The sequence below is a fragment of the Nanorana parkeri genome, unplaced genomic scaffold, assembly GCF_000935625.1.
Source record: "Nanorana parkeri isolate BGI_ZX_2015 unplaced genomic scaffold, ASM93562v1 scaffold175, whole genome shotgun sequence".
Classification (NCBI taxonomy): Eukaryota; Metazoa; Chordata; class Amphibia; order Anura; family Dicroglossidae; genus Nanorana; species Nanorana parkeri.
In genome coordinates this window covers 1,297,815-1,319,166 of record NW_017306443.1, presented here as the reverse complement: position 1 = coordinate 1,319,166, position 21,352 = coordinate 1,297,815, and the positions used below count along the sequence as shown (strand labels likewise).

At 40.7% G+C, this 21,352-nt stretch overlaps 1 protein-coding gene across 1 annotated transcript in view; it reads left to right on the top strand.

Moving 5' to 3' along the window:
- CUNHXorf23 (chromosome unknown CXorf23 homolog) overlaps positions 1 to 20,645 on the top strand; it is a 91,095-nt gene extending 70,450 nt beyond the window's left edge. Inside the window, exons 12-15 of the mRNA XM_018554854.1 lie at positions 4,239 to 4,357; positions 6,760 to 6,871; positions 11,076 to 11,159; positions 20,173 to 20,645. Of these exons, the coding sequence (XP_018410356.1) occupies positions 4,239 to 4,357; positions 6,760 to 6,871; positions 11,076 to 11,159; positions 20,173 to 20,202 (345 nt within the window). The 3' untranslated portion in view covers positions 20,203 to 20,645. The remainder of the gene's footprint in view (positions 1 to 4,238; positions 4,358 to 6,759; positions 6,872 to 11,075; positions 11,160 to 20,172) is intronic.
- The last annotated feature ends 707 nt before the right edge of the window (positions 20,646 to 21,352 follow it).

The window sequence follows — 21,352 nt, the reverse complement described above, 5'->3', positions numbered from 1 at the left end:
CATGAACTTTTAGCCATAATGTTCATATGGCAATCTTACCTGCAAAAGCAATCCCCTGCAACACTGCGATGTTCACACTCTCCTTCATTACCAGCGCTCCCAGCCTTCTTCGGAAGTTTAAAGTTTTTGGCCTCTTGATTAGCCAGGCCTGGATGATGCATATGCATCGGAGTTACTTCACCTCAGCAGGGAATTGTGCCGAGACTGTACACTGAGCTGCGCATGATCTATGACAGAAGAGACTGCACGGTCATGAAAAGCCGACTGCCAGCACTTTTACAAGAAAAAAACTGACATCACAATTTGAGATATATATATATACATATATATAAGCAAACTTAGGCCAGGCCTAAGGCTAAGCGACTCAACTTTGCATGAAAACATAGGAACTGGGGTGCAGAAAAATCCCAGCAGGTGCCCTGGACGGATGAGTCATAATTTGAAATATTTGGCTGTCACAGGGGGCAGTTTGTTCGGCGAAGGGCTAGAGAGTGGTACAATAATGAGTGTCTGTAGCAACAGTGAAGTATGGTGGAGGTTCCTTGCTAATGAAGTTGATTTGGTCAGGATCAATGGAGTCCTCAATGCTGAGAAATATAAACAGATATTTATCCATCATGCCGTACTATTAGATAGGCATGTGATTGGCCCCAAACATACAGCCAATGTCATTAAGAACTATGGTCAGCATACAGTGATGATTTGGCCCCCACAGAGCTCTGATCTCAACATCGAGTCTGTCAGGGATTACATGCAGAGACAGAAGGATTTGAGGCAGCCGACATCCACAGAAAATCTGTGGTTAGTTCTCCAGGATGTTTGGAACAACCTACTTGCTGAGTTCCTTCAAAAACTGTGTGCGAGTGTAGCTAGAAGAATTGATGCTGTTTTGTTGGCAAAGGGAGGTCACACCAAATATTGATTTGATTTGGATTTCTCTTCTGTTCATTTACTTTCCATTTTGTTAATTGTTAAAAATAAACTATTAATACTTTTATTTCTGAAAGCATTCTTTACAGAATGTTCACACCGGCCTAAAACGTCTGCACAGTACTGTATATTTATGTTTTATATATGCACACCTATTAAATGAAAGCAGTGTTTGCATGTGTTTTTACATTTTTCTATCACTCTCATAGAAATATTATCTTGCTTACTTATCTAAAATACCTAGAATGGACCTCCTGCATGTATACGCACCTGTAGGGATTACATGCCTCTGTCCTGTAACTGTGATATTGACAATTCTTAATGATAGTGAGGTTATTGTGTATGAGCATTCACAATATGTAAATACTATTGGCTTCTATCTCCTGGGGGACATCTCCCTACATAGATATCATCCATTGGATCATTTTCATCTACCTGAATGCCGCGATAAGTGTGGTGTAGAGTATTTGCTTGTTAGCTTTGGGGGAAATTGATTGTGCAGAGGTTAGATTAGTTTGTAATGCCCAGCTGCCCTGTCCAGTTTAAGCAATAACACATACAGGTGAAACTCGAATAATTAGAATATCGTGCACAAGTAATTGCAGTAAGTGCTGCAAAAGGGGCCCAAACCAAGTACTGAGTACATATGCATGCTTGTACTTTTCAGAGGTCCGATATTGTTCTATGTACAATCCTTGTTTTATTGATTGCATGTAATAATCTACTTTTTTGAGGTTGTGGATTTGGGGTTCTTGGGGTTTTCATGAGCTGTAAGCCATAATCATCACAATTATGACAAATCACGGCTTGAATTATCTTGCTTTGCATGTAATGAGTCTATCTCATATATTAGTTTCACCTTTTAAGTTGCATTAGTGAAATAAATGAACTTTGCACGATATTCTAATTATTCGAGTTTCACCTGTACAACCTCATTTATTAACAGAAACTGTCTGAGTCACCCATAGCAGTCTGGGCAGTATGAAAGAATAACAGGAAGAAACAAATAGCTTATGTTTGATGGATACCTCTGTTAACAGCTTTACAGCTGTACAGCTTTATTTTAAAATTCACAGCATATGTCAATGCTTAGGGATAGAGATGCAAAACAGAGAGTTTATGTACACAAAGAAAACAATAAGATAGATCCCAAAATGTTGTTTAGGGCTATTTCCTCTCTGATGAGGAAATAAAGTGCAATCCTTGTTTAAGAGGAAGGTGCACTAGTAAGGATTATTTTCTAGAGTCTATGGTGGGTGCCATCCCCACTGCTCACTACAGCACCCTGGAATAATGTAAGGGTAATTGGTCAGCATGTTGTATGACTGACACATGTACTTCACTTTATCTGCACATAACACCGTACAGTATCTCCTATTAGGCATATCATGGTGTGCATTCCTTAACTCAGAATGTCAACCTGCCCAAAGATTCTTCCTGTGCACCTGGTTAGACATCAGTGTATGACCTAAGCCGGAGTGACTTCTTATGCTTTTTATATGTCATCCTTGCATGTCTGAAGTTTGCCCTTTAGGCAAATGAAATAAAGCATGACATTAGAAATTGTAGTAGTAGTAATTGGTGAATTTGACACTCAGAGGGCTTCTGTATGGAGACATTATTTTTAGTTATATTGTTAAACATATATATTTATAATATTGTCTAGAAAAATAACACACACTGTTAAAAATGTGGGGTTGGTGGTCAGTGGGAGAAGGACACTGTTACATTGCAGGTCAATGGAAATGGGCCACTTACATTAGGGGTAAGTGAAAGAACTACCCGCTTACATTGGTGCTCAGTGGGAACAGGGCACTCGTACATTGGTGCTCAGTGGGAAAAGGGTTGCTTTACATTGTTGGTCAGTGGGAGAAAGCGGTCCCTTTACATTGGGGGTCAGTGGGAGAAAGCAGTCCCTTTACATTGGTGGTCAGTGGGAAAAGGTTTGCTTTAGGCCTTGTTCACACCAAGCGCGGAGCAGATCCGGACCAGAGCAGGTGCAAACCGGATCAAAACTGCGTCCAATGTATTCCTATGGTATTTTGACCTCCAGTTCACATCGCAGCATGCGGATCCAGACCGGATGAAAAAACTGCGGCAAGCCCTATTTTACCTGCTCTGGATCTGGTCTGGAACGCATCAAAAACGCATCAAAAACGCATCAAAAACGCGTCTAAAACGCGGCACAACCCACTGCACTGTGTGTGCAGAAACCTGACTGGATCTGGTCTGCATTTGGTGTGAACAAGGCCTTAAGGTCCCCACACACCTTACGATAATCGTACGATAATTGTGGGAAATCCCGCGATCGTACGATTATCGTAAGGTGTGTGGAAGCCGTGCGACCTCTACTACTGTAAGGTCGCACGACTTTTAACTTACGGACATGTTCAAGAACCCGCCGAGCATCGTACGATGTTCGGCGGGTTTGTGGCATGTCCGTATGATAAAAGCCGTACGGGCTGTTGTGCGCAAGCGCACACTGCCCGTTCGGCATTGCGGTCATCGGAAGCCTGCCCCTCAGGGGGCGTGGCTTGCGATCATCGCAACTACGATCTGCCTATGCAAGATAGGCAGATCGTACGTTTTTTTTAAGTACCTTACAACCATCGCAAGACAAAAGTCTTGCGATGGTTGTAAGGTGTGTGCCCAGCCTTACATTGGTGGTCAGCGGGGGACATTACATTGACAGTACATTAGTGGTCTGTGAGAAGAATGGCCCCTTTACAGATAGCTGAAAAGCTCATTGGTGTCAATAGTAGTTTATCTGAGAGGCAGGAATTAATTGCTCAAGAAACCCCCAGCGACTTCTGGAGGAGCCGCAGATTCCCAGAGAACCCTGGTTGAGTTAGGGTGCCTATTCACTGTCTGAATTTTGGCTGGTTATTTAGGAACTGGCCAAAATTCGCACGGTGTATGCCGCTGTCGGCACCCTCTGAGCCGGCATCCCTCGATCAACTGGAGCCGGCTGGAAAATCTTCATACAACCAGAGTGGGCAGTGAATGAGCTGCTGGCTCTGGTTGGGTATTCTGACAGTGGCCGGCGGCCGTGGTCGGAATGCAATGCCAACAGCAGGATTCCTCGATCGATACACTCGTAGTGTTGATGGAGGAATCTACTCTAAATATTCGTTCAGCCCGCGGGTTAAAGGAAAAAAATAGAGCAGTGTAGAGCTAGCCTAAGGGTGAATGAATGCTGCAGATTTATATTGAAAATGACTTTTGCATTTACAGCAACAAGTTAAAGGTTATATGTGATTTTAGTGATTGGGTTTACATACAATTTCATTATCTTTTTCTTCCCTTAGAGTCATAGTCACAGATTGGTTGAAGATCCAAATGACTTGCGGCATGATATAGAGAGGAGGCGGAAACAGAGATTACACAGTGGACAGAATGGTACTACGGATATTAGCTATGGCGACAGGTTAGTCCTATCCATCTACACACAACTCTCAACCTTGAGTGTTGGTCTTATTTAGTTCTTCTTTACTCTTATAACATTTACATTTATTTATATTGCTTATGTTAGTCTATAGAAGCATTACCCTAATTGTTTTACTTTTTTTTACTTAATATTTATGAAGAACAGCAGAACCTATGAAAGTGTCTGTCTTCTTTCACGAATCCCAAAAGCAAAGGTTTATTGCTCATTTAAAGATACTAAACTCAGGTGTTAAATCTTAAAAATGTATTCAAGTACCTTAACTATTAACAGAAATGTATCTTATTTATATATCACTCAGCTGTAGCTCCTCAAATCATCTCTGTATTGGTGCTGACACTGTTCTTCCTTCTGAAGGGTGGCTACCTTTGTTCCCCATGAATGTTGTAAAGTAGCCACTGCTCCAGGCTAAACATATTATATTACTAAACATAAATAATTGTTATTAATATTTCTCAGATAACTTCTCCTGCATTCAACGCAGGCAGCCTGTGTGCATGGGGCCTAACACTGGGCTTAGGGGAGACCAAATAAGTACAGCACTATCAATGTGGCTCAGGCCATTTACAGTTCAGCAGAGTTTAATAAAATAAACTAATAATAGCTAATGAAAGTAGTCACTCCACTTAGGACAAGGTGGCTACATATCTTATCTCCTTGTAGATCTATCTATCTATCTTTCTATCTATCTATCTATCTATCGTTAGAAACCTGCAGTATATTTGTAAGTCTATATTAGACAGGCCCAGGCAGATGTGTACAATACATTGGATCTTACAGTCTGCAGCAGAGATTTGTCTCATAGGCGAACAAGACAAATGCTGGGGTGTATATGTATGTATGTATGTATGTATATATACAGTATCTCACAGAAGTGAGTACACCCCTCAAATTTTTATAAATATTTATTATATCATTTCATGTGACGACAGAGGAAATTACACTTTGCTACAATGTAAAGTAGTGAGTGTACAGCGTGTATATCAGTGTACATTTGCTGTCCCCTCAAAATAACTCAACACACAGCACTTAATGTCTAAACCGGTGTCATGTGACTCGTTAGTGTTACTAGGTCTTAGGTGTGAATGGAAGGGCGGCAAAGAGAAGGGAAACTACCATGGATTACAGTAAGGTGCACATTACAGTATTGGTTTATGTTAAAAAATCTGAGGGTTTAATGTCACTTTAAGTTATACTGATTGGAATAATGCAGATCATTCCTGTATTCCCCTTGGTGAACTGTAAGGCCTTGTTCACACCAAATGCAGAGCAGATCCGGTCAGGTTTCTGCACACGCACGCTAGTCTTTTAGACGCGTTTTTGGCTTTAAAAATTGTTGTTTTTTTTTAAAGTTTAAAATGGGCTTTCAGTGCGTTCCAGGCATTTGCATGCGTTTGTGATGCGTTTGCAGATCCAGAGCAGGTAAAATAGGGCCTGCTGCAGTTTTTTCACCTGCTCTGGAACGGAGCGCTGCGATGTGAACTGGAGCAAAAAATACCATTGGAATACATTGGACGCAGTTTTGATCCGGTCTGCAACTGCTCTGCTCTGCACCTGCTCCGCGCTCGGTGTGAACAAGGCCTAAATCCTGAACATCTGGTTCATAGTACAGATACAGCCTAATATTTTATAGCTGTTTATTCCAAACTACATGCAGCTGTTTCAGGTTTGTTGGGCATCATCAACGCAGTGCATGGAAACTATGATTTCTATGTAGTAAGGCTTGGGAAGCAACAAGAACAAGGTTGGTGAAAAGGAACCGAAAAGCTCTAGGTTAAACCAGTGCGATGCATAGTAGAGCCTTCTTAAAGCAAAATGTACTTGTATGTCTTGTTTCCATTTACAAATCCAAAAAATAAGAGGAAGGTTCCTCGTTTTAGTATCATGGGCAAAGCAATGCACATAAATCTGTTTTGCTCATGCACCAGCTGTACATCAATAATATTACGCTTGTTATACATTGAATGGAGTTGCTGTCATGAAGTCCCGTGAGAACACATACACTGTTATTTTGATGAGAAACTGTATGCCAGTCTATGCAGGCCTTTAGTCCTTTAAGTGGAGGGTTCAGAAGAATGAATACTCCATTCTATCAAAGTGACCTGTCTGGCATTTCTGAAACCCTGAGCTCTGCATCACTTGAGAGCTTTGTTGTTAACCCTCTGCACAGACCGATGATCACCGGCAATACTGGAATGTGACATCATCTGCAGACACTGGGCCCTCCTTGGTATAAGTTTACTAAGTTGTTATTTGTCTACCAACGTGCTCTGGTGGTAATGCAATTTCCATTCTGCAAAGGTTAACCACTTATCTTTGTGTTAGTGTTTCTGTAAAATATATCAGTTACACCAAGCTGACAGTCTTTCCTTTGTCCTTTGAAGTGACCCTTCAAGCAGCTGTTATGTACTTCCGCACCAGGAAACAGGAGAATTTCAGAGTTCAAGGGTGAGCAGGCCACCTTTTCGAAAGTCAATAGGAAGGCCTCCAGTTAGGGTGAGTTTTTTTTTTTGTTTAACTGTAAGGGTATTATTCCTTAAGTCTAAGCTTTCCTAAAAGTATACTCTTGCCAGATTTGAAAATGAAGCTGTGCGATGCATACAGCCTACCTTCTCAGTACTTCAGTTTTTGTACAAGCGTTGTCATCAATGTATATTATAGCATTACAGGAGATTTATTTTCTAAATGTTCACTCTTTCTGAGGTTTAATGTATATCAGATGAGCCACAAATATGACTCACACTACCGTTTATGCATCATCGTCTTAGAGTTGCCTAAAACATAACTTGCATTTCCTTTTATTAAAACGTTATCACTTTAATTACTCCGTTACATTTTAGAGGGAGATCCGTTATTATTTCATCATCATATTCCCACATTTGCTCTTCTTTTTTTTTTCCTTTAGTTATTAACTTTCTCTCTCTCTCTAATATTCCCAGGCACCAGTTCCCAATGTCCAGTCACCCTTCAGTATGGGAATTGGTGACTGGGAATATTAGTTAGAGGGAGGGATGGTTAATAACTATCCCTCTACAATGTAATGGGTGGCAATAAAGTGATAACGTTTTAATAAAAGTAATATTTTAGGCAACTCTAAGGAGATGATGCATAAATGGGAGTGTTCCTCACTACTTCTTCCTGAGAAGGTATACTTGTATGCAGCGAAGGAGAGGTATACTTGTATGCAGTATAGGAGAGGTATACTTGTATGCAGTATAGGAGAGGTATACTTGTATGCAGTATAGGAGAGGTATACTTGTATGCAGTATAGGAGAGGTATACTTGTATGCAGTATAGGAGAGGTATACTTGTAGGCAGTATAGGAGAGGTATACTTGTATGCAGTATAGGAGAGGTATACTTGTATGCAGTATAGGAGAGGTATACTTGTAGGCAGTATAGGAGAGGTATACTTGTATGCAGTATAGGAGAGGTATACTTTTATGTAGCATAGAAGAGGTATACCTGAAGCCGCCGAGTCCGACTCAGTCTACCTCCTGCAGACACAGCAGTGACAGGAATGGACCTTTCTTGAAGCTGCACAGCCCCCAACAGCCAATACAGACAACTGCAGGGCCCACCTAAGACCATTTATGGACCACCTTGAAGCTGCACAGCCCCCAAGAGCCCATACAAACAACCGCAGAGCCCACCTAGGAGCACATATGGACCACCTTGAAGCTGAACAGCCCCCAAGAGCCAATACAGACAACTGCAGGGCCCACCTTGAAGCTGCACAGCCCCCAAGAGCCCATACAAACAACTGCAGAGCCCACCTAGGAGCACATATGGACCACCTTGAAGCTGCACAGCCCCCAAGAGCCAATACAGACAACTGCATGGCCCACCTAAGACCATTTATGGACCACCTTGAAGCTGCACATTAGTTTTTTTCTCGAAGTGCAGGGTTGGCACTTTGAGACGTGTAAGTTGGTTTAGTGATCCATTTTGGGCACTCGCGCTCAAAAAGGTTCGCCATCGCTGCCCTATATACATACACCACAGCAATAAAGTAATAAAATGAACTAGGATCACTCTAATGAACCAGGATCACAGTAATCCAACACGTTATTTATCTCAGGTGCCCCACTCAATATGCGCTTGAGTGGGGGACGTGAGATTAATAACGTGCAGGATTAGTGTGATCCTAGTTCATTTTATTACTTCATTGCTGTGCTGTATGTGTATAGGCCAATGTAGTTGGATCTGTATGTGTGTTATAATTAATCAAAATTAATCGATTAAAATTTTTTTCAATTAATCGAACACGAAAATTGTAATCAGTAACAGCCCTAATAAACTTATCTGCCACAGGCCCCTTCTGTCTCTCACATGCAAGTAAGTTGCTTAGCACAGATCTATATGTGATTGGTCAAATTAACAGAATTTACAATCGGCTGTGTCCTGTGGGGGTCTAAATCAAGTGGATTGTTTAGGTCCCTCACATCTCTGATCCGGGTTGTGGCCCTCGGTGTCCTCACCTACAATGCAGACCTGCTGGTCATGCATTATACAGGTGAAACTCGAATAATTAGAATATCGTGCAAAAGTTATTGCAGTAATTGCTGCAAAAGGGGCCCAAACCAAGTACTGAGTACATATGCATGCTTGTACTTTTCAGAGGTCCGATATTGTTCTATGTACAATTCTTGTTTTATTAATTGCATGTAATATTCAAATTTTTTGAGGTTGTGGATTTGGGGTTCTTGGGGTTTTCATGAGCTGTAAGCCATAATCATCACAATTATGACAAATCACGGCTTGAATTATCTTGCTTTGCATGTAATGAGTCTATCTCATATATTAGTTTCACCTTTTAAGTTGCATTAGTGAAATAAATGAACTTTGCACAATATTCTAATTATTTGAGTTTCACCTGTATGTGATGTCAAAAGACTGCTGGCAACCAGCAGAACATTAGAGAGAAGTGTTTTTTGAGGACTGGAGATTTTAGGTGCCTCGTTTAGGATGCACTGGCTTCATATTCAGACACCAGACCTGTATACCTTGGCATAGCTACAACATTTTTATGTTGTTTGTTAACCAGTAAATCAAGTTTCTTCATGTATTTTCATGGAAATGAGTTAGCTCATCTTTGGCCTGCCTAAGGAGTATCCAGTTAGGTCACCATTTTGTTTTTATACTGTATACATACCCTTAAACATTCGAGCTCCTTGTTTAGCTAATCGTTAAATGATTGATCGCTAATATGGAAAACAGTGCTGTTAAGGCAATGTTCGCTTCTAAGCAGGTCAACACAGTTAATTTCTTATTCTTTGAACTTTATCTGATTGTTCCATAATGACAGTCCTGTGTTACACCCAGGCATATCCTGTACTTTATTCACTGTAATATTATCCATATTCAATATTTCCTATTCAGCCGCAGTGTTCACCATGTTTTATGGTGGAGGACGTCATTTAGTGTCAAGGAGTAGTGAAATCATTTTGGATACCACCCATGAATGAGTCATTGCAGCCTTTGTGAAGTTATAGCTTGATTTTTAGACCTTGTCTTATTCCTTCTTGGCTCCAAAGATGCAAGAAATCGTAAGGCGTGTCCGTTGCCTGGTGTCTGCAGTTTGATAATGCTATTAACATGATATATATCTGAACTTGGCCAAAGGCATGCAAGGAGCCTTGCACAAAAACAGCTGCATATTGTAACTATCTCATATCTATGGCACAAGTAGACACTACAAGCCTACCTTTTCCCCTTGGAGATAAGTCAGTAGGTTTGTCTCTACTCCCTCATTTACAGGCAGAAACATGAACAATTAGGCAATATGTGCACTCGTGTTTCTACCTCAAAAAGACCTCTTCTGAATGTTGTATCATGTCTGCACTTTTGGCCACAATCTGAGGCCTAAGCTAAGTCTAAGGTCAGCTCATAACAATCAATTAGATCAGAGTAGAGAATTCTTCTGTTGAATCCAAGATGCACAAGTATGTCCAATCAGCCTTCTCTGCATCTTCCAATAACACTGCTTTCTGATGGCAGAATTAGGTAGTCACTTTCAGCCTCCCTTTAATAACATGAAATTGCACATTACTTAATATTATTTTCAAACATTGCTTAAGTGCAGCTGATTGGGTGGGTGGCCCCATGCCCCTTCTAGGTTCAGAGGAGCTCATGTTCGTACCAAACCCAAACTCCTCTTTATTCAGGCCCATTGAGGGAAGCTTGTTTGATTCCATGGAGAGGAGATTGAGTGCTTTTTGACCTACCTTTAAACTGGTGGTCATTTTGATGAGTTAAGTGTTCCAGTCCAGTAGGTGGTGGGATTATACCTTGAGCATATAGAGTTAGACACATCTGTGGATTTATTATCCACATTGCATATAGAGATACAGGCTATTATTTCCTATTTTATTTTTTTGCTGCCTATTATTATTATTTTTTGTCATTCCTGTTGGTTAGATGTACTCTATTGGACCTCTGGAGGATACCATGAGTATGGTTTACCCATGTGGTGGTGGGCAGGTACACACAGCAAAGTTTTGCTGGAAAGTGGGGGAATATAAGTGTTTGAGATGATGTGCTCTTGTTGGACCAAAGGTATAGTTGTTGTTTTACGTCAATCAAATGCTGTGTATGATAATCAAACATGTTGCTGTAAAATCTATAGCGGTACTCTGTACAAATATACCTTACTATGTCTTGTGTATTTCATGGTATTCTCCCTTTTTTTCCCATTGCAGGGTGCATATTACAGAGGAAATTCTAACCAGTACTACACTTCACGGAATTTTGAAGACACAGATGAGATTAGAAGGCCTTACAAGGTACAATCTACATTCGTGTTTTATCTAGATATGAAGTTGCTCGAGGTTAAATATATGGTATCAGTTATTGTACTGGATCAGGTGGATATCTGTACTGTAAAATGAGTCGCTAGCGTTTGTCTCACATTAAAGCTGAAATGTTACTTGAAGCTCCCTTTACATGATTACAGAAATAAATAAATACTGAAATAGTTACCGTTCCTGGAGAAAGGGCTCTTCCAGACTCCCTTCAGCTTAGGGGATTGGGCAAGTGAACTCTTTCCAGGAGAAGATCAGAGTCTAGATTGGTTGACCCTCCTCTTTTGCAGAGACCAAATGCCTAAATTTTCATTCACATGACCAGCATTGCAGGGGACCTGGAGCAACATTTTTTCCAGAAAAGTAATTCAGAGCTTTATTTATCCTCCCCCCAAGCCTGTTACAAAAGTTGTTTAAGACCCCATTCACACCTAGCGACATACCTTTTGCAGCGGATCCGCACGGCCGGGATAGCGCGACTTTCGGGGCGACGTTCCAGCGACGATCCAGCGACGGTAGCGCGACCTTCCCCGTCGGGCTCCATAGGAAAAAAGCAAAATCGCGCAAAATCCGCCGAAAAAAGGGTCCGGTAGAAGCGACTTGCGACGCGCGACATGGAGTTAAGACAGCTCCATTGAATAACATTGGCCGGCGACTTCTCGCGATATCGCGCGGCAAAAATGCGCGATATCTAGGCGGAAATCGCGCGACAATTCGCTATATGTGAACGGGGCCTAAGGAGGACCTCTTTAAAAAGTATGGTCTAGTTATTGTGGTTTGCAACGGTCATACCAAAATGCTAGACTATAGCTGAACACCCCCTTGCTTTAAAATGCAACGGTCATGTATTAATTAAAAAAAACGAAACAAAAAGACAACGTAATGACAATTAACATGCTAACAAGGGGGGGAGCGATAACTTGCTCCTCTAGGCCCCATTTGCACTTGCGAACGGAGCCGATTGAGTGAGTCTCGCAAATTGCGTCCAGAGGAGATTGTCTACATGTAAATGCAGCACGTCCAATTACTAGCTTGTATTTTATTCCCTTACAAGGCCTAAATATTGGCAGTGGAAGGACTTGACTTTAAAAAAAAAACCTATTTTTTGGCACCAAAATTATTGACGACATAATAAGTCTGTACTCTATTTTGTTAGAAATATAATTCATGTATCTAATGTCTCTCATCTTGTGGCCTTCCATCCTTACTTTTTGAGTTGGTCTATTTACTGCTTCATCCACACCCAGTGGTAACCACACAGACATTACGTTCACCTGGTTAGACATTTCTCAATGTTCAGCTCAATTTAATACAGAAATGTTATGGCCATTAACATTTTTTTTTATTATTAGCTGTCATCTGTCCATAATAAATCTGGCATTGAATAGAGTGGGTGATTCATGAGTCTGTTACTGGTATAGGCCATCACCACTGTTACATCTTCAGCCAGGAATGGAAAGAAAAGCCCATGTTTCCCCATAAAATGTTGAAAATGCTCATCGTAAAGCGCAATGTTGGTAGAAAAGAAACGTTGAAGCAGATGAGGGAACATCTGTCTGCTTCCACTGGGTGGCACTGTTGTATTGGAGAAAATGGCTTATGCGTAATTGTGCCTTAATCAGCTGTACTGTCGACCGAAAAGTCAACATGCATTTGCAAGTATTTCTTATACCGGTAGGAACGTTTTTACAGGACGTTTGGCAGTCATTAACCAGAACAGTTGTAAAAAAAAAAAAACCTGTTAATTATACTTTGTTCAACTTAAATAAAAACGCATGATTACATATAGGCAGTGATGTGAAAATTACATTTGAGATACCATAAAGTTTTCTTGACTTTTAGTAAAAATGTAGAGCCTTTATTACATAGCAGCAGATTAGGCAAACTAAGCATAACATTTAACCCGAATTTATGAGTCAGGCTTTGTAAAATCTGGTGTTCAAGCTGTTTAGATTTTTCAGACTACAATTGAATTATTCTTTCGAGAGACCAGTGCCTACTAACTCAAGTATGTCACAGATTTGTATAAACTAGAATAACTAGATGTTATGGACAAAAGACAAACTGTGTCCTGCTGGACACAGTGGAAGGCATCATATGCATACATGGGCAGATGTACCCATTGTGGCATTGGAAAGGGGAAATCATTGAGGGGCGCTATATTTCCCCTCGCTTTCTAGCCTATATACAGGACTAGCGGAACCCAGACCAGGTTTTCGGGTTGACGTTGGGTCTGAATAATCCAGCTCTGGTTTTGTGTCTCTCACCTGGATTGTTAATTGCTTAATGATTGATTATCCAGGTGAGATAAAGGGGAAGGCATGATGTTGCTCTGGCCTGGGACTCGGACAGCATTCTGAAGGTGCTCATACACTGCTCGATTCTCGTACGAGAATCGCGGGAAATCCCGCGATCGTACGAGAATCGAGCAGTGTAAACGAAGGCGTGCGACCGTTTCTACTGTACGGTCGCACGTCTTTTGTCTAAGGAGCACGCTAGAAAACCAGCCGAGAATTGTACGATTTTCGGCTGGTTTGAACGGTGCTCGGGAGACAAATGCCGAACGTGCCGGTGTGCGCACACTGCCCGTTCAGCATTGCGGTCATCGGAAGCCCGCCCCTCAGGGGGGCGGGCTTGCGATGATCGAGAGTACGATCTGCCTGTCCAAGATGGGCAGATCGTACGTTTTTTTAATCACTTTACAACCATCGCAAGACTAAGGTCTTGCGATGGTTGTACAGTGTATGGCCACCTTGAGAGAGCGACAAGTTGGATGTGTGTGAGTAAAAGGTTGCTGAAAGTACTTTTGTTTTGTGAGGTGGCTGAGATGAGCTCACCACCTGGTAGAGAGGAAACCTGCCTGTTTAGCCAGAGACCGAAAGGCAAGGATTTGTTTTCTGTTTTATTTTGTTTTATTGCAACCTTTTAAATAAAAACTGAAAGTCAGACTAAAGAAGGACTTTGCTGCCTGGACTACCTTTTTTTTTTCCCAGGGAAGGTGATCCCCATTTGAGCTATACCCCCACACCATGCACTACCAGATTTTGCATACTTCTATTACTGGGGTGAGTTTAATTGTGGAGGGAGCTGACTTCATCCAAAAAAAGATTTTTCAGCACGGCGGACCATTGGAGTGCAAACATATTTAAAGACACACTATCTCTAAGAGACCGTTCTTTTAAACCGAAATCTTTGCATGAGATTATATGTCCATATTACATATTTTAGGCATGCTAAATACCTGTAAAACCTCCCTTGTTTAGATAGCCAGAAACCCTGAGACTGCTGCTGGGTGTCACCATCTTGGAGGTGTACAAAGCCCCAGCAGACTCGGAGCTGTCACTTAAGTGACACTCTATAGTATTTCCCTCCATTCCTCTCCCTGGCTGCTACCTAAAAGGTTATAGGAAAGAGAGGGGCAGAAGAGCTGGGCCAGCACAGGAAGTAATTATGCACTTTCAGAAGAGGAGAAGGCTATGATATTCAAGGAGGGAGGGGGCTGTGCTCTGTAATTGAGTAATCATCAAGACTAGACTAGTTTTGTTTTTTGCAAATCCAATTGCACATTGCAAGTGGCTAAAAAATAATTTATGGCGACGAAAACCCTGCAAGTTAGCATTTAAAATACTTGATTTTTCCGTGCTTTAACCTTCAGTTTTTTAAGTTGGTCACAGGGTTTCTTTAATAAATAAACACATTTCTCGCATTATGCAACTGCTGTCTTCAGATTGCACTGTGCCTTATTTTATTTAACCATTTTCGTTAATTTAATATGTTCATTTAATTTTCATCCCTAAAAATACTACTCCGTTTCATTGGAAATGTAGAAATTCTTTGTCTAATTTTGTTGCTGTGCAAAGGAATCCATGTATGAGGGTAAAAGGCACTTTACTGACTGCTGATGAAACAGTTGCATGATGTCATTTTGCAGCGATATCCCTGAAGAATGACAGCTTTTCTTTATTTATTATTAGCTGCATGCATTAGCAGATGTGGGACAGTGGTCTTGATATGGGTACAGTATTGCTATCTTTAGCGTTTTCAGTATGCCCAAAAGGATAACATATAAATGACCGAGCGCTTCTTCAAGACTCCTGCCTAAAAGTTAGCCAGCCCCAGCCCCAGCTGATGCAAGATCAGGAGCTACATCTCATGGTACTCAGGCTTCAGAAACCGATCAGTGGACTTTATTACTGAATGCTTTCTCTTGGACATTTCTCTTTTAATCCAACCCTCTCGCCACAACCACAGCAGAGCTGTCAAAAGAGAATTCTTTTTTTTTTGAGGAGGGCACACGTTAAGTCTACCTGCAAAGACCAATTGTTTAGGCACTGCAACCTAGTCAAGAGGTAAGGTAGAACACACCTATTGTCCAGAATAGAAACTCTTAACTCAATCCCTGATCAAATAGTAACTCAACCAGAAAATTATGGTGACTCCCAACAACCCCTTTATGCCCTTATGCAATTACAAATAAGGGATTTTGATGGCAGAAATATTTGAAATAATATCCTTATTGGAGGCCTCCAGATGCCACAGCAGCCATCACTCAGTAGAACACTTCTCTTAGAACATTTAACAAACATGAAGAAAGAGATTCTCTGGAAAGCCTGGAACATACTATCTGTTGAGTTTCTGTTGGGAAGATGACAAAGCTCACCTGGGAGCAGAGAATATTTAGTGCTGACATTGCAGCACTGACCAAATACAGCTACAGCACGTTTGCTTCAAAAGCTTAAGTACTTTTCCCGGCCAAATTTTTGGACACCAAGATACCAACCGTTCACACACCCCTATTTCTTTTCAGAGGCCTTTTGATAACCTTGATCAACGTGGAACCTGGTTGAGCCCACTCGTTATTCTTTGAGTCCATCCATATAAACTAATGGTCTTGGGAATTCCTACTAAAAATCTAGGCGTTGGCCCTAATGCATGTACTGTTTATGAATATATGCAACACTCAGATTTGGAAAAATACATTCTATGTTGCACTTACAGTTTTTAATACCAGACTATTAGTTCTGGTTTAGTTACTGCACAGTCCACTTGTTCACAATTAGGCAAATCGTGCAATTTTGGTCTCAAAGATGAATGACACCCTATAGACAGATAATTGCCCACACCTACAACAGAACTTTAAGTCATGGGCGTTAGGGTCTACCACCAAACGTGTGTGACTGGCAACTTCATTTCAAAGACCTACTTTATTTAGATCTTGTGCTAGTATTTCCAAAATGCTCAGGTAGTGCTCGGACAGGACAGTAAGAGTATTAGGCTACAGGGATCACTATAGTCTTATTTATGAGGCTTTATAAATTCAAAGTTTAGCCACCACTGGTCAGGTGCCCATTAGGATCGTATGGCTTTCTAAGAAGACTTTACGGTAAGGGCATGAAGCTTGTAGCTAAAATGCCAAATGAAATACTGCATATTGCCAGTAGATGGCACTGTGTACAAGAGTAGAAATTCAGTAATGAATTTAACCTAATCCATTATGGCTGTAAATATGAGAAATTCTCATCAGTGAATGGTATTATTCAAAATATTTACTTTTATTAAAAAAAAGAAAAGGATAATACAAATTATACATTTTTAAGGCTTTGACCACATGATGTATTGGGAAGCAGATTCAACAATCTTCAGACAAACGCTTCCTTAGCAACCTGAGAGATGTGAAGAACGGCATGTGTATTGTAGTGCACTGCAGTGTTGGTGAGCTACGGTTTTAGTGCATTGGTAGCCAGTAATGCGGAGGGCCATAAATCATGATTTTCAATGGGCCCTTATGGTTGCACTCTTGTTGCATAAAGATTTTTGCTTAGTGTACCAGGTAAAGACACACTGGGATTGATGTTCAGTAAATGTTATCATTAATACTTTAGAATAGTAAAGACACAAGAATTGCCAAACTGCTGTGAAAAGTCTTGAGGGCTTTTTAAATTTTATTTATTATTCATATGATGTTTGACTGTCCCATTTTCAGCATCTTTATGTGTCCTAATGCTAATCTCTCTTAACGCATTCTTTAATAATCATGTTAAAATGATAATTGGTTAATGCAGAATGACCAAAGTAAAACAATTGGCTCAAGAAATGTGTTGTATTGTCGAATGAAGCGTATTCCATGTGTTGCATTTCCAAAAACCTGAAGATTTCTTACAAAGCTGTTCACTACAGTTTTGTAAAAAACTGTACCCAAACAGAAGCCCGGATGTGCAACTGCAGTTTGAAAAACAGATCCCGTGCAGGCCCTCTCTTGGCTGTTTCCATAAATTTTCCTTCCAAAATATTGATGTTCTCCATCAATCAGCCAACAGAGGGCCTGTGCACTTAGCCTTAAGAGAAAAAGCTATATGTGAAACTGACAAAAAGAAAAGGTTATACAAGGGCAAAAGAGCACAGACAATGTACCCTGGATGATTTAAACATAGTATGCCAGATGAGTCTAAGCTTGAGGTGTTCGGATCAATAACGTGTGATACGCAGGAGTAAGGATTCCTTTTCTCAAACATTGTGGAGAAAATGTACTTGTATGCGGCTGCTTTGGTAAGGTGGGAGATTTGCACAGATTGCAGAAAATAATGAACCAGAAAGGTTACCTTTACATTTTACAACATGATGACATTGCCTGTAGTCAGCACTTGATTGGTGCTAATTTCATCATGCAGAAGGATAGCAATCTGAAGCATACTTCTAAGCTATGCAAAACCTATTTAGTGAAGAAGCAGGAAGCCGGTGCGCTATCGTTCATAGAATGGCAATTGCTAGATCTCCACTCTATTGTGCTCCTGTGGGAAGGTCAAAGGAAAATACCCTACAAGACACTTCGAGGGGAATTTATCAAAACTGGAGCAGACAAAATCTGGAACAGTTACCTTTGGCAACCAATCAGCTTACCTCTTTAATTTTCAAAGCCTAACTGAACAAACTGCAGGGAGAAGCTGATGCTCCAGATTCTGTCTGCTCCAGTTTTCCTAAGTTCCCCCCCTTAGCTTTAATTGACAACAGGGTTTTTGATCAGGGAGGCCCCTTGTGCTGCCTGCTAATATTCCTGTAGATGCGGGAGCTCTCAGTCCAATGTTAAAACTGGTTTGATACCGCATACTGTATGTCTTTGCAGGTTTGGTCTGCTATGATTCCAGATAATCAAAAAACGTGTTTTAAAACGAGAACCATATATGAGGGGATAGGTACTTTCAGTACTCAGAATAGATAAAGGAGTTTGGCAGGTTGGTTGTCTTGATTGCGGCTACTGGTTCCAGCCAGGAAAGAGGATGAACACTCCAAGCCTTGAGCAAAATCATACATTTACCAAAGAGGGCAGGGTAGTTTGCGCCATATAGTGTCGTCTGGAATGAATTGGTAAGACAAATCCCTAAATACAGTATGAATTAGGTTTCTCCCACGATTATCAAGTTGACAGCTTAAAAGCTAAAGGTCTGCAAAGCTGTAATTGCTGCAAATGACAGATTATTTCATGTGATGTATAATGCATAGAATGAAAAGAATGTGATGGCATTGTCATTATTGACTGGAATTGCGTATTTCTATTTTAATGCTACCTTAGTGAATAAAAGTAACAGTCCCTACAAAAAACGATAGTTTGAACACTTCTGTATGTGTATATGAGGTATCCTGGCACTGGTGCATGATTTTTCTGGATCACAAAGTAATAAAGCAAGGTTAAATATGATAGACCTGGAGCCTGCAACCTCACTCACAAGTCAGCAGTAGCAGCTTTCATATCTCTGTCCTGACAGGTCCATTTTACAGTGCTTTAATATATGAGCACCATCATATTCTACAATACATTACACAGTGCAGTCCCGGCCTTTGCTTACAGTCTAATAGCTTTACTGTAGTCCTGCATACTAGGAATAATTTAGGCAGCAGTACTGGTATTCATTCATTTAATTACTTTTTGTAGTTTTAATACATGGTAGGCTTTAAACCCTGCACCGAATTTACCACTAGGTGCAGTATGTTACAGAGGCAAAAAGGCAGCTCTGCCCTGTACTTTTATCAGTCACACATTTATCCCATCATCAATAATAATAAAGTAATCTCATATAATGTTATCATAGTGTTCTTAGCTAGGTAAAACTGGTGTGAAAGATATGATCCTAGTAGTGAAATGTTGCTCTGAGCACCAAGGCTTTTGAGTCTACAGGTTACAGTGATGGACATCTAGCCTTGCCAGGATCACAAGAGTTATAAAAGAAAAACTTTGCCACCTTAGGCTGCCCATACACTCTCAAACTCTGGATTCCTCCATCCATGCTGTAAGCGTGGCTGGAGCAATCCCTCCCCCCCAGCTGGACTGTTGTATTCTGACAGCAACGGGTGTGCCATGTCAAAATACCCAAACATTGACAGCAGCTGATTGGCGGTCAATTGAAAAATCAACTTTTGTCAAATGGATGGGTGCCAACTGGGCCACAAACTGTTGGAATTTCGACCGAGTCCTACTGAAACTCAAACACTGTATGGCCAACATTACTTTATTTATCCATTACCTATCCGACCTTGCTGCTTAATGAATGATGATGTATACCAGGGGTGTCAAACTCAATTTACTCGTGGCCCGCATCAACATTATGGTTGCCCTCAAGGGCCTGTAAGACTATATAAATGTATCTAATCTTTATCATAATTGCCTCTGCATTCGATTATCACTGGTTTTAGTAATAACTTAATACCTAGATCTGAAAGTAGAAGTCTAGGAGATGGCCTGGTGGGCCGGATTCGGCCCCTGGGCCTTGAGTTTGACATATGTGATATATACTAACACATATAGTTTGTTTATACAAGAGCTGCAATCACCGCCTACAGAGCTGATCAGCATTTCACCATTTGGCTGCTAGTTGGTTTTGCTCATTCCGCTGCCGTGTCTCCTTGGTTTATTAAAATAGACAAACAAGACTGTAAAGTGAATCGGAATTCTGTGCTAGCAGGATAATATTTCACTCATGCATTCTGTCATTTCTCTCCACAGGGATGGGGGAACCCCGCTGCAAGAATATAATGTTCTTCCCTAGATTTCATGAAGACTGTGCTACAAACAAAAAGGACTTCTAGATTTAGATATGTGACTTTCAAGAGCACTGGCTTCAATAGTCTTGATAAAAGAAAATAACTATTTTTCGGTAGTGGAATGCTGCACAACTTTTTTACGGTTTTGACATTTTTCTAAAGACAGCGTTGAGATGGAAGATTACTAGTTTCCCTGTTACTTTTTTTGCAAGAAAATGAAAAAAAAAAACCATATGCAAAGCAGTAAACAATGTTTTTCAAGCAGAGATCATCCCACCTATGGGAATGTCCTATTTATTGTGCATATTCCTCAATAAGAGCATGTTTTTGTTTGAATTTTCTCCATAATGTTTTCATTTTTTGTTTGTTTGTTAGTTGTAAAATTCTGTTGCACAGTTTGTGTATTAATGTTAATAAAGTGCCTGAATTGTTTGATTCTGGCTTGGTTCTGTGCTTTGAGTCCTGGTTGGGCATAGGCAAGCGCCTGTTTTTGTATTGCCTATTTGCATCCAGTCACGTATTTAATTTTCATTTTTTTTATCTTTCACAAAAATGTGTGGCTGGTCCACCTCCACCCACAATAGTTGGGCAAATGCTGGTGCTCAGCAGTACTCCTGTTTGCCTCCAACCATAGTATAAAAAGACTTGTGTCCAGCACACAGCTACAAGTTCCAGAATTTATTATAATAGCAGGTACAGCTCACATGGTACAAAGACGCTAACAAGTTTCAGCCCACACACATTAGCATATTTATACCATGTGTAGCTGTACTTGTGTTGAGATGCTATTTATTTTATTGTCACCCCAGCAGATCCATGGAGTGAAATTACGCTTTAGCGGTCCACAACACATGATGTGACTTGCTATGAGCTACACTGAAAAATCATTGAGAGATAATGATTTCTGCTGGTAGGGTGCAGTTAAAATAGTCTGTGATATCGCAGGGTGTAGCAAAGCACAATAAAGCATGTTTGGCACATGGCTTAACCCAATGAACCCTTGAAATAGATCTCAATCACTAAAAACGCATTAACTTGAGCATGTTGGTGTAATTTTAAAAGTTGTTTTCAATCTTTTTCAAAATCTGCAGCATTCATTAAAATCATACCTGGTGGTCCTGCCATGAAGGTTCTTGTTCAGG